Here is a 13,850-nt window from a genome sequence, read left to right as displayed (position 1 = left end):
AAAAACCTCCCCCCTCCACACCCCCCTCCCCACTCCCACCTCCCTTCCCCTGACATCAGTGATGTCAGTCTCAGGGGTCGAATACAAATTCTCTACCCCGGAGAGGGACGCACAATCCAGGCAAGAGCCACGCCCTCTTTGTATCTCCATCCTCCCTGACTCCCTTCCCGCCCCCAGAAGAGCAGCTGGTCCTGTTGATAATAGCCCTTCCCCCATCTTACTCCCCAGTCAGGAGTTGGGCAAAGCACTAAGATGGAGAATTTACAGAGGAACCCTAAAGTGGGGTCCATTGTTCCGGGGGCTGGAGCTGTCCCCGGTGCTGGAAGACTCAGGAGATGGGGGGGTGGCGGGGAAAGAGGGGAGCCCGGCATCTGGGGAGCCCCGAGAGTAGAGAGTCAGGGAAAGAAATCAGGGGAAAGAAAAATGAGAAGGGACGGTTGCACAGGCTGAAGGGAAAGGAGGTATAGATGGAGAGGGAAGCAGGTCGCAGAGTCTGGGGGAAAAAGAAAAAATGCAGAGAGGCAAAATGGAAAGGGACGTGGGGAAGGGGAGAGCAGGATCAGATGAATGCAGAAAGAGAACTGTATATTTTCCAGAAAAGGAACCAAGAAAAACGATAGCTTTCTGGCATTTGCCGATGCCCCCTTCTCTCCCTCTGGGGGGTTTGTGTGTATAAAGTGCGTGGGCAGGGAGGCCGCGGAGGCGGCGCGGCGGGCGCTCTGACTTGTAAGCTCCTTGAAGACCAGGACACCGTTTAATTCAGCATCTTACTGTTCACAGTGTCTAGCACCCTGTCTTGCTCATGCGTAGCAGGAGCTTAACAAACACTTCATGCAAAGAACCTCTGACAACAGTGGATTCCTGATTCCTTCAGTGGGAAGAACCACAGCTGCCAAGCTTCCCCTTAGGATGCAGAAACCCAATTACTCTTTCCTTTGCTTCTTTCTTCAGATGGGTTCTTTGAGTGGGACTCAAATTGAGCCAGGTAGCACAGAGGAGCAGGGGAGGCACATTCGGGGACCATTGCTCCCCTGAACGTGGATACTTCTATGGATGATTGGCAGGCTCCACGATCTGGAGGGAGCGTGACCCCTCCATGCACTGGGCTCACTCAGAGCACACCCTCAGTGCGGGGATTATCTGTGGACATCAAACCTTATCAGTGGTGGCAGCCCTTGCTTTCTGTCAGTGCTCAGCAACAGGGGCTCTCCTGGGGCTCTGGGCTTTTGTAGAGCACCCTGTCTTCCTGTCATTCCCTTCTTCACCCCCGGGGTAGGGCTGCTGTTTCCACAGAGGCACTCGTGTCTCTAAACTGTGTCCCAGCTGAGTCCCAGGGGCCTCCATTCCTGAGCTATCACGGCAGGCAGGCTTCTCTTCTGGAAGGGAAATAATAGTAACAGCCAGTGCTTACATGGCTCTTACAGTGTCCCAGGCTTTGTGCCAAGTGCTTTATATTTACTAACTCCTAAACCCTCACCACCCCCCTATGATGTAGATTTTATCATCTCCAAATAAAGAGGAGGTAACCAAGACACAGAGCTGAAATAACTTGCCTAAAGCCATGCAGCTAGAAAGAGGTCTAGCTGAGACTGGAGCCTGGGCAGTCTGGCTCTTGAGTCCACGCATTTAACTCCCACATCAAACATTCCTCTTGAGAATGGGAGCAGTGGTGAAGTCTGGCCTTTCTCCCTCTTCTGTCTCCATTTAAGCCCTGGATGAGAGAGAGTCCTTCTTTTTACTGCTTGATTCTGTGGACCACCTCCCATCCTTCCTTACCCTGTTTTTTTGTTGTGGCCTGGAGCCACGCTCTGGCAGGTGCTTGCATTTGAGTGAATGTGTATGTGTGTAGACTTGATTACACTTCATCACATGGATGCCCGGGTCCCCCAAGTAGGGTCCCCTAAGATGGGGTGGCAGTGGGGGGAGGTGCTAGAGGACTCAGTGGTGGGTGCTCAGAAGAAGCGAATGATGGCAGAGCCAGGGAATCAAGAAGGGCAAACACATCTTGAAAGTAACTTTCCACTCACCTACCCCACCCCCACTGCTCCTTGCCTTGCCTTCTAATCTGATCTTGGTATTTATGGAGATGCTAAACAGATCATGCCCTCTGAGGATGGAGAAGGGGAAGACCCTATGGCCCTGTTGATCTCATTACTCTATGTCTTCTCAGCAGATCTGCCGCCCTGCTGCTCATTCAGGCTTGGGGCTAATCATATTAATTGAAATATTAAACATTCACAAAAATGAATTAAAATGAACTCCCCTCACTCCTCCTCCCAGTCAGTAACTGGGGAGACAGCTGCAGACAGCAAAATGCCTCCAGTCCTTTGCTTAGTTTGTGGTCCCCAAAGGTGTCAGTCTGAGAGAAGAGGCAGGGTTTAGGGGAGAAGAGTGGTACCTCTCATCAGACTCTCCTTGCTGAGTGACTGTGAACACATCTCTGGTGTTCTTTCAGGCCACGGCATGGGACTCCTGTGAGGTAAAGACAGGGGAGCCCTGAGACTCAGATGCCTATTCTGGAAAGTTTCTCTCTAGGAGGGAGAGAGGCTTCCAGGATACTTTCTCTGCCCACCACCCCCAAGCTCACGATTTATTCCTCTACAGTCAAAGCTAGGCTGCCCTACATAAAAAGATCATTGAATTTATAAAGGGAGAGCTCTGATCCTGGCTTTAGATTCTTAGGAAATGAGAAATGCCGGATAATTGGGATATTTTTCAGAAAGGGCAAAATGTGGCGGTATGTGTGGGCAGAGTGGCTAGTCGTGAAGTACTTACTGGCTTCACTGATTGAATACAGAGTGAAGACATCTGCAGCAGAATTTATGAGAGTGCACAAAGAATTGATTCTATACCCTTCCTGCCCTCAAGTGGCTTCCACCTCAAGTGGAAGGTAAGACAGGCCAACACAATACATAATAGTGAATACTGAGACACTGTTAAAAAAACAAAAAGTAGCCCCTCTCATACATGGGCATTTGGGCCATAGGATGTGATCAGTGAAGAAAGGCTTGATTATCAAAGCACAGGAAGATCACAGATTGGCAGAGGGAGGATATCAATCATTTCCTACTTGGAGGTGGGGAGGTAGAGAACACTGTGCATGCCTGTGTGTGTTTGAGTATGTAGGTTTGCTGGTCCAGGCTCTGGCATTGTCTAATATAATACAAGCCACATATATGGTTTAAAAATGTCTAGTAGCCACATATAAAAGCAAAAAGAAACAAGAGAAATTACTTTTAATAATAAATGTTATTTAACCTGATATATCCAAAATACTATTTCGACATGTAAATCAATTACATGTTATTGAGATTTTTTTCATACCAAGCCTTCAAAATCCAGTGTGTATTTTATATTTGCTGCACGTTTAACACCTACAGCCACTTTTCAAGTGTTCAAGAGCCACAGGTGGCTTGTGGTGACTTTATTGGCTGGCACAGCTCTGGAGGTGCCACCACTACCTTCTCTGGAGGGAGTGTGGGGAGAAAAGACAGATCTTGGCCAAGAGGAACCATTATCTCTGGTTAACCTCTTGCTCTTGCCGGAAAAAAAAAAAATCACTTCTGACAGATGGCAGCTTATCTCTCTCTCTCACTCTATTAACTCTCTCTCTTAAAAAAAGACAAACAACCAAAATGATCACTAACCAAGATGGGGTTCCTGGGAACTGGCTTGTAGCCCACTACCTACTTTACTTCTTGTGGTTTTCCCTGGCTTGGGAACTGCCAACACTTTCACTTCTTTTCCTCAGTCTTTGCTGGAAAGGACAGAGGCAGACCAATGACAACCCTTCCCCGCCAGGGCCTAATGCTGAGCTTGTTTCTCATGGTATTTTCTTGCTCCTTAGGGCAGTTGTTCACAAATCTGAAAAGACAACCTCCCTTTTTTCTCCTGCTTCTCAGAAGGCCTCTGCTGAGCACGATCTCTGTGGGGGTAGGAGCTCGGCATGTGTGTATTGACAGACAGGCTCATGCCCTTTCTCGTGGCTATTTTCAGCTCTCTGGCTTTATGTTTCACTTTCTCTTCTTAATTAGATACTAGAAGAACAAATCTTGAAGACCAAATTCCCTTTCTCCTCCCGTATTCAGTTGGGAGTGGAAGAAAATAATTTAGAATTTATGAGGAGCCCAGGGTGAAGAGAAATCAATCTACACAACAAAGTCCAAGAAGGGGAAATTCTGGCAGAATGTCCCCCAGGTCCTTTCCAGCATCTTTAGTGGGACAGAACGTTCCTTCCTTTGCAGAACTCAGCTCACTCTGTGTTCTGGGGTGCTTCCACGTTGTTTGAAGAATCCACGGCTCCAGTGTCGAATGTGTACAGGACAGAGGGACGGGTTGGCTTCTGGGCCAGTGGAAAGGGAAGAAGCTTGGGTTCTCTTTCCCCAGTATTAGGCTTCCTCTAGCTTCTGTCCAAGTGAGGGAGTCTGGAAGCAGATTCAGGGAGACCTTTTATCCTGTTTTACTCTAGAGCTAACAAAAAACACCTGAAGTTGGGTGGGGTCACGAAGGGCTCATTCCACATACAATTAAGTCCAGAAATCAGTCCCCCAATCCGGGAAAGGCGATCCTTTAGAGACCCAACCCCCTAACCCCCGCCCCGGAGCTCACCCCTCAGCTCCCTCAGCCCCTCGCCCCCGCTTCGCCGTAGGGGCCGGGCTTGGGGGCAGGGCGGGGCCGGGGGCGGGGCCTCGCCGGCTCGCTGCCGGTCGCCTTGACGACCGCAGCAAAATGGAGACGCTGCCAGGCTTGCTGCAGCGGCCTGACCCCGGGGCGCTTAGCGCCGCGCAGCTGGAGCAGCTGCGAAAATTGAAGGTGGGTGCGCCCACGCCCCCATCCAGCGTCCACCAAAGTGTAGCTCCCCCAGGACTGGGGCCTCAGACTGGGAAGAGAGCCGCCGAGAGAAGGGGAGCGGGAGCCTGTTCCCTGATAAAGTGGGGAGGGCGCAGGGGAGACCCCCGGCGGACCTCTGGGCGTCTGATCCCAGCACAGAGCGCGACGGGCATCTGAGAGTGCAGGAAGAACTAACTCAGGGACTCCTGAGAAATGGGCCAGAGAAATCGGCCAGAGAAATCGGCCGAAATTACTGCCAGACATATCCGACCTTAGTTAAGGCCCCTCAGCCTGAACAGGCGGCAGAATGATATTTTATCTGTAAGAAGATGGGTGGCTTAAACTTTCAAGCATCCTGGGGAAAGACTTAGGTTAAATGCGCACGCCGTTTCCCGCAGCCCTTCACATCTCCAGGACTGAACCCTGAATCTGTCTCCTCATGGAAGTGACCCTTTGTTCTTGCCCCCCAGATTCAGACTCGGATTGCTAACGAAAACTACCTAAGGACCCACAAAGAAGTAGAGTGGCTCATAAGTGGTTTCTTCAGGTAGGTGGTTTTCCAGGCTCTGGGATTTGTGGCACGCAGGGTTTTCTTCGTTATCTCTAGAGGTTTCCTTCAGTTATCTCTAAATTCTTAAAAATATGTCTATTCATTTATTTTAACCGTAAGGATAAATACATACCTTACGACACTTGGAAGAGGGAATTTGGCGTTGATAAACCCAACAGCCATCCACTGGGTGTAGAACACTATTCTCAACCATAGGAGCTTAACAAAATCACTAGTTGAATTTAAAACAAAAATCAGTTATCTGGTTGGCCCTTCCCTACTTGAAAACATTACTGTAGAAAAATTCCAAGGGTTGGAAGCCACTCTTTTCTAGGGGAAGAGAAGACAATTTACCAGTGTATCCTGGAATATGTTCTTTCCTTCCCCCACCCTCCTTTCAGCCTGGCATTTGCTTGAATGGAAACATATCCTAATGGGATGAAGGCAGAGAATTTAAAAAATAAATCACGGAGCATCAGTGGATAAAAACAATAGCGCTATCTCAAATGCTGTTTGGTTATAGACAAATAGACAAGGTTTAAATAATTATAATGGCACCCATCTCCAGGCATTGTGCTGTTTCCCTACATTAGCACTTACCACACTGTATTGTAATTGAGCTGTTAATCTTCTGTTACTGGTCCAAAGCTCTGAGCTAGTGGAGTGTGTTTGTGTTCCCTGTGCCCACGCAGTGTGTGGCATCTTGGAACACTTTTGCCGATCCTCCCAGCACCTCCACAAAAGACAGGTTATTGTCATTTTCATTTTACAGGTGAGAAAATTTAAGCTCAGAAAGGTGAAGTACCTTCCCAAAGTTGCTGAACCAGGATTCAAACCCCTGGTTTTTCCACTGTATTGTGCTGTAAGCAGTAGGTCCCCATTTCCCCTCTGGACTGTGTGCTTATAGCCAGAGGCAGGCCCTCTCTTGTCTTCTCAAAAGTTGGCCAGGTCAGGCACGGTGGCTCATGCCTGTAATCCCAGCACTTTGGGAGGCCGAGGAGGGTGGATCACCTGAGGTCAGGAGTTTGAGACCAGCTTGACCAACATGGTGAAACCCCATCTCTACTAAAAATACAAAATTAGCCGGGCGTGGTGGCATATGCCTGTAATCCCAGCTACTTGAGAGGCTGAGGCAGGAGAATCGCTTGAACCCAGGAGGCAAAGGTTGCAGTGAGCTGAGATTGCTCCATCGCACCCCAGCCTGGGCAACAAGAGCGAAACTCCATCGCAAACAAAAAAAAGTTGGCCAGGCAGATGCATTGGCTCACGCCTGTGATCCCAGCACTTTGGGAGGCCAAGGGGGGCAGATCACTTGAGGCCAGGAGTTCGAGACCTGCCTGGCGAACATGGGGAAACCCCGTCTTTACTAAAAATACAAAAATTAGTCAGACGTGGTGGCACGTGCCTGTAATCCCAGCTACCTGGGAGACTGAGGCAGGAGAATCGCTTAAACCTGGGAGGCAGAGGTTGCAGTGAGCCGAGATTGCGCCACTGCACTCCAGCCTGGGCGACAGAGCAAGATTCTATCTCATGAAATAAAAATTTTAAAAACTCACTATTCATATAATAGACGTTTCTCCAAGTGTCAACAGATTCTTAGAGGGCAGATAGGGGAAGGAGACAGAGAAAACTGAAACCTATCCAGTTATGAAGGTTGACCAGGGATAAGGCTTGGGCAGAAGAGAGTTTAGGGATCCTCTGTCAATATCAGACCTGAGGATCAGGCCGTCACCTTTTGCAACTTTTCTTCTAAAGGGAAATAAAGGGAAATAAGATGATATCGTTCCTATCCTGGGGAGCTTGCTCTCCAGGTTAGAAGTAGTTCCAGCAGAGAGATTGGGGATAGAAGTTAAAAGCTGAAACTAAATCAACATTTGCATTACTCACAAACAACAGGATTAGAATGCTTGGGGTTGATGAATGAAGAATTAGTTGTTTCAGTCACCTGTCAGGGATGGCCTTGCTTCTCTCTTTGTCCAGAAGAGTTTCCAGGAGCAGCTTGGGTGTCGGGGACTGGCTGCTATGGGGACAGCCGCAGATATTTCCTTTCCTTTCTTACCATGTCCCTGTCAAGGCCAGGTAGGCCACCAGGTTTTTCTTTTTTCTGTCCCTAAAGCTACTCTACCTGAAATTCTTCTGACCACTTTTCCTGGGTGGAGCTTGCAGGGGGTTTAGTGTTTGAAGTTTTAGGGTTTACTTTTGTTTGTTTGGTGTCATTGTTCCCTTTGATTGGTACCAGGATGAACCAGAATCAGCCTCTGTCTCTGCTGGCCACCTCACATGGTCCTTCTTGTGAGAAAAGAGGAAGGGAGAAGTGAGGGCAGAGCCCTGAGCACCGTGCCTGTCCTTGTCTGTTCTGCAGATATCGGCTGTTGATTCATTCCAAGCCAAAAGAAGCTCTGAAGGGTTCTTTCTGGGAAGCAAACTCCCCACTTGGGTTTTTTAGATCCTAATGATTTATGGCCATTCAGCCACAATTCTCCAGCCTATATTGGTAAATACAGCATACCAAACTCTTAACACCTTGGGTTTTGGACCTGAAAAATGGAAAGAGTAGGAATCTGACTTAGTTTAAGGTACACAGAAACCTCAGGTTTTGTGCTGCAGATATGAGTGAGGGCAGAGCCCTGAGCACCGTGCCTGTTTTTTTTTTTTCTTTTGATTTTGGCTGTTTTTTTTTTTTTTTTTTTTGGAGACAGTCTTGCTCTGTCGCTTAGGCTGGAGTGCAGTGGTACGATCTCGGCTCACAGCAACCTCCGCTTCCCTTGTTCACGCCATTTTCCTGCCTCAGCCTCCCGAGTAGCTGGGACTATAGGCGCCCATCATCACGCCCGGCTAATTATTTTGTATTTTTTTTTTAGTAGAGACGGGTTTCACTGTGTTAGCCAGGATGGTCTCAATCTCCTGACCTCATGATCCACCCGCCTGGGCCTCCCAAAATGCTAGGATTACAGGTGTGAGCCACTGCGCCTGGCCATTTTTTTTTTTTTTTTTTGAGACAGAGTCTCGCACTGTCACCTGGAGTGCAGTGGCGCAATCTCGGCTCACTGCAACCTCCACCTCCTGGGTTCAAGCTATTCTCCTGCCTCAGCCTCCCAAGTAGCTGGGATTACAGGTGCCTGCCACCAGGCCTGGCTAATTTTTTGTATTTTTAGTAGAGATGGGGTTTCACATGTTGGCCAGGCTGGTCTCAAACTCCTGACCTCGTGATCTGCCTGCCTCGGCCTCCCAAAGTGCTGGGATTACAAATACAGCAGTGATCATGTCCTTCCTTGGCTGGAAAAATCTTCAGTAGTTCCACAACGTTGCTTTTTTGGGTTTGTTTTTAAAGATTCTATTGAAATATACTGAAAAGTGACATATCCTAAGCTGGATGAACGTCACAGGGTGAAAATACACATGGTACTACTGTTCAGATGAAGAAATAGAACCTTACCAACACCTCACATCCTTTGTGCCCCTCCCAGTCACTCCCCTTAAAACAGTAGCCAGTATCCTGACTTCTACTAGCACGGATTTATTGTGTGCTTTTGTACTTTATAAGAATGGAATTCTACACTATGTGCTCTTTTGTGCCTGTTTCCTTTTGCTCAGTCGTATCTTGTAGATCCTCCATTCTCACTGCTGTATAATATTTCATCATGTGTTATGCCATGTTTTGTCTATTTCCATTGTCTTTCGGATTGAGTATAAATGTCTCTCCCCAGCGTTCAAGGCTCTCCGTAATAGAGCCTCTTCTGTTTCCCACTACTCCCTGCATGCGTCCCTCACTCCAGCCAGACCACATTTCTGATCATTCTGCTGACCCTATGGAGCTCAGGCACAGATGCCTCTTGAGTTCTCTTTTGGACTCGAGATAGAAAGGTGTCTACAACCCACTTCCTACTCTCAAGGAAGTCATAGTCTATAGAACACAAACTGTTTCTCTTTCTGGGCCTCTACTCTTTCTGGGCCTTGCTGTTTCCCTGGATCTGGAATGTTTTTGTCCCTCAACCCTCATCCCGCCTACTACAATCCCATGTGTACTTCAAGGGTCCTCTCAAATGCCAGCTGCTCTGTGAAGATTGTTGGGGTCCCCCTCTCAGTAAACTCTCTCCCCACTCTGATCTCCCAGAGCACTATTTAATACCCCTCTTTAGCACTTGTCAGAGGTTCCTTGGCTTTTGGACATTTGGAAACTGACTTGTTCCTTTTTACTTGCCTGTAAGTTATTTGAGGTAGGGCTATATTTTATTTTATTTTGAAAAAAGCAATCACTCATATCTAGTGCAATTACTTGCACATAATTTGTGCTCAATAATTATCAAAATGAATTGAAGGAGAAGGGGGGCAAAATTCTTGAAGCTTAGGAAGGAGGGGCTTCTTGGTGAGTTGGGAGGCCTTGGCCAAGAGAACATATTATAGAGAGCACTGACCTTGGAGTCACAAGACCTGGGCCCTCTTTACTTTATTTACCAAGTTTATGAACTTGGGCAAATCATTAATCTTTTGAAGGCCTGGTTTCTTTGGATGTAAAATGGGGGCATAATAATGGTTGTTTCACAGGGTTGTTGTAAAGTGAGACAATATTTGTGAACATACTTTATGAACCATAAAACTCTATGCAATATAAGGCATTTTCAACTCTCTGGTGGCATTGGCCCTGCAGGTGTTACCACAGTGTCTCCTTGCTGGACTGAGGGGCCAATAACCATCTGAGGTCCACCTTTTAGCTCTGTTTATTGTATCTCCCTCTGCCCCTTGAATTCATGGTTAAGCTTACTCAGGAGATTGTGGGGCTGCATATCTCCCACCATTAGTGGGCCGGCCGGCATGTTCTTCATCTTTGCCTCTTGCCCCTGGCTTGAGATCTGGTTCAGTGAAAATGATCGTTGAGGCCGGGTGCCGTGGCTCACGCCTGTAATCCCAGCACTTTGGGAGGCCAAAGTAGGAGGATCGCTTGAGCCTGGGAGTTCGAAACCAGCCTGGGCCACATAGTAAGACACTGCCGCTACAAAAAAAAATTAGCCAGCGCACATGCCCGTAGTCCCAGCTAGTTGAGAGGCTGGAGATGGGAGGAGCTCTTGAGCCAGGGAGGTTGATCATGCCACTGTACTGCAGGCTGGGTGACAGAGCAAGACCCTGTTTCAAATAAATAAATAAATGCACACATAAACAAATTTGTCGACGGAATGACAAGCCTCACTTGGCTGCAGCACAGCTCTTTCTTGATGTAAGCAATATCCTAGTGTATTGCCGTTTCGGATGCTTCATTCCTTGCCTTAGATATGGAGTTGAAGGAAAATCATGAATGAAAGGGTCTTTGTCAGGAGTCTGCGGATTTACTGACTCCCAGGATGGTTGTGTCTCAGGTTCATCTGTGAAAGTACAGGACCCGAAGCAGTAGCCACAGCCTGCCTTAAAGTCTACTTTACCTCTCATCCTATCCTTTAATGTTTTCCAGAGAAATATTTTTGAAAAGACCAGACAACATCCTAGAATTTGCTGCAGGTGAGTAAGGCAGCATCGGTTTTGGGTATCTGACAAAGCCAGCGCAGGGACCATGATTGTGAGTTTAGACTTGAATGAGCCCAGGATTCTCCCTGCAGAGTCTGGAGTACTCCTTCACCTGATGTCCCTCAAGGGAGCTTTTTTTCAGCTTTTTCTTTCCTCCATCATCATTTCCTCAAAATGAGGACAGGCAAGAAATGAGGCAGAACTTCCTCATGGTGAGGATTGTTAAGAATTTTGAGATTCCCAAAGGAACATAGCGGCAGTTTTTCCCTTGGGAATCTTAAAGCAGGGTTCTCAACCTTAGCTGTGCATCAGAATCACCTGGGGAGCTTTTAGAAATACTGATGCTCAGGCCCCACCACCAGAGAGTTTTATTTAATTAGTCTGGGGTGGGGCCCAGCATACATAGCTTTAAAGACTCCCCAGGTGATTCTAATGGACTGGCTGCCCCAGATGCCTTAAGGTCAATGGTATTTAGAGGGAAAGGGATGGATTGGACAATTTCTTGGTTCCCATTAGTCCTGAGAATTGGTTACATCCCAGATCTCAAACCATTGCTAACGGAATCTCAATACGCCTTTGCTAGTGCAGCAGATGCTGCCTCTGATTCACAGTATGCTGGGTGTATAAAAACCCTCATCTGGCGTCATCCTGCGAGAGCCTGGCTCTCCTCTGAGAGGGTATTCTCAGAGAAGGCATGATAGCTCAGAGACAGGAGCTGGCAAGCGGAGCTGAGACAAGAATAAATCTTGGCATTTATTTGGGCCCCAAGATGGGCCTGGAGCAGAAAACCCAGAGAATCCCTGAGCCCTCTGATGGCTCTCTGTGCGTCAGCAGGCGGAGGAGCAAACGACGCGACCCAGGGTAGGTGGGGGGTGGGGGCAGGCACAGTGTGGAGGCGGCAGCCAGCCTCTGGGAGCCCTTCCTGGGAATGTTGGAGCTGGCAGAATCAGAACTGCTCGGGTGGGGGCAGTGACCGCTCATTTTACCATATTACATTGTAAAGCAGGGCCACCAGTAGCAGTCCTGCTAGTACCAAGCCATCCTAACTTTTTGGTGGAGTAAGCTATCTCCTTCCATGGGTAAGTCTTTTCCCTTTGGGTATAGATGATGTCTTCTTTTTGATTTTTATCCCAGACTACTTCACGGATCCCAGACTTCCCAACAAGATTCACATGCAGCTAATTAAAGACAAGAAAGTGGCTTAATTAGCAAAATCATGATGCTCAGCTGTTGGGAGCGACCAGACAGAATCCAGCCTCAGGGTGGGTGTTAACCTCACTTACAGACAGAGGCTTCTTTACTCTTGTGAAAATAAGCTCTGGTTTATTGGTCCAGGGTGTGAAAGAAATCAAGTGGAGAATTTAAAGAGAAGTTTAATGTAAATGTTTAGTTTTTCCTCTACTGTTTTGGGGAATTAGGGACTGTGAAGAGAGGCCCAGGGTTGATGTGTCATGTCAGTAGCAGGAAGCTTCTTAATGTAGTAGAATGGATTAAGGGAATGGAAGTGGGAGTACAGTAGTTCAGGGGTAAAGATGTCAACAGGGAAATGGGGAGGGGACCATTAGCATCAAGATGATGTTCCTGCTGGTGGCCCTTCCCGTGAGACCTTGGTGGTGAGAGGGGAGACGGTTCCATTGCTTCTGGAAGGGGTGTGAGCAGTTTCCCTACTTGCTTCTTGGATTGGGCACTTTTCCACTCCTGCCCCATCTTCAAGCCAGGCTGTGCCATTAAGGCCACCACACGTTTTTCAGGCAGAATGATTCCTGAAATGATATTGAAAGCTGGGATTTAAATAAAAAAAAATGTGAGGTGGGCAAAGGTCACACTCCTAATTTGGTGGAACCATTTCTGTTTTGCAGGGTCATCTGGAGGCATGAGAGCCCTACTGCCATCAGTGTGGGTTTCCAAGTTGCCTTGGGCTCTGTCTACTGTCGCAAAAGCTTTTAAACATACTCATTAAACACGGACCTTCTTGCTGTCTCTGCTTTATTTCAGTCAAGAGGAGGAAGCCATCCTTCAGGGGAGGGCTGCTGTGCCCCACTTTGACGTGTGAGGCAGCCGGCCTGTTTCTGCTTTCAGGGCAGCCAGGGGCCTCTTGCTGGGTCAGTGGGCTGTCATGCCCACCCCCTGAGAAGAACACAGCTGATCACGGGGGCACAGAAACAAGCGAGTCCATGCTTCAGCTGTGGTTTTGTTTTCTTGTTTATCTTACTTCTTGGGTTACTGTACAGAGTGTAAGGTGATGATTAACTTTGATTTCCATAGAAGCAATTGTAAGAGGAATTGGGCTGGAAGGACATCAAGAGAATGTGAGCCACAGAAAACCCTTTCAGGGTCGTGGATATTGTGAAATATGTGCCCAACAAGGGATTTGGGAGTTGTGGGCTTTGTTCTTGAGGATTTTTGGGAACTTGCTGCCCATCCACTTGATTTCAGGTAAGAGGTATGGGAGTGGACCAGATGGCTTCAGTAAGTCCTTTTCAGGCCTAGGAGCTTGGGGGTCTTTCGTGGTTATGTCCTACCCCTCTGGCCTGCACGATGCACTGGCTCCACCGTAGAAAGAACCTCTCACCTGTGCGTTACTTGTCAATATCACCATAGCAACAGAAGCCCAGACCAAAGCAGGGGTTGTATTATTTTTATTTCCCTTGTCTCTGTCGGCCTTGTTCCTAGCTGCCATCACCTGCAGTAGTAGAAAGGGCAACAAAACAGGGTGTTTAAAGAACTATTAAAACTACACATAATAAGCTATGGAATAGGAACCTGAGGAGTTATTTTTAGTGCCTTCAGAGTCACACTTTGGGAGCTATGGCACTGACAATAAGATACCCTTCTTTAGAAAATCCAGACGAACCCTTTAGCAAAAAACACACATCTACTAAGGATCTCTGATGTGTAGTGTTAGATTAGACAATGCGAGAACCTTTCCTGGGGAAAGAGACCTGGAACAATGTGGGGAGAGAGCAAAGCGTTT

General features: G+C 47.8%; 1 protein-coding gene across 1 annotated transcript; it reads left to right on the top strand.

The window, feature by feature from the left end:
* Positions 1 to 4,695: 4,695 nt before the first annotated feature.
* On the top strand, positions 4,696 to 12,843 carry RIIAD1 (regulatory subunit of type II PKA R-subunit domain containing 1). The gene is made up of 5 exons (XM_032154623.2): positions 4,696 to 4,812; positions 5,301 to 5,377; positions 10,824 to 10,870; positions 12,011 to 12,138; positions 12,736 to 12,843. The coding sequence occupies exons 1-4, from the start codon at positions 4,729 to 4,731 to the stop codon at positions 12,079 to 12,081; spliced, it is 279 nt and encodes a 92-aa protein (XP_032010514.1). The 5' UTR covers positions 4,696 to 4,728; the 3' UTR covers positions 12,082 to 12,138; positions 12,736 to 12,843.
* The last annotated feature ends 1,007 nt before the right edge of the window (positions 12,844 to 13,850 follow it).

This window comes from Hylobates moloch, unplaced genomic scaffold (genome assembly GCF_009828535.3).
Source record: "Hylobates moloch isolate HMO894 unplaced genomic scaffold, HMol_V3 SCAFFOLD_5, whole genome shotgun sequence".
Taxonomy (NCBI): Eukaryota; Metazoa; Chordata; class Mammalia; order Primates; family Hylobatidae; genus Hylobates; species Hylobates moloch.
The sequence above is the reverse complement of the archived record's forward strand: the minus strand, read 5'-3'. Positions and strand labels throughout refer to the sequence as shown.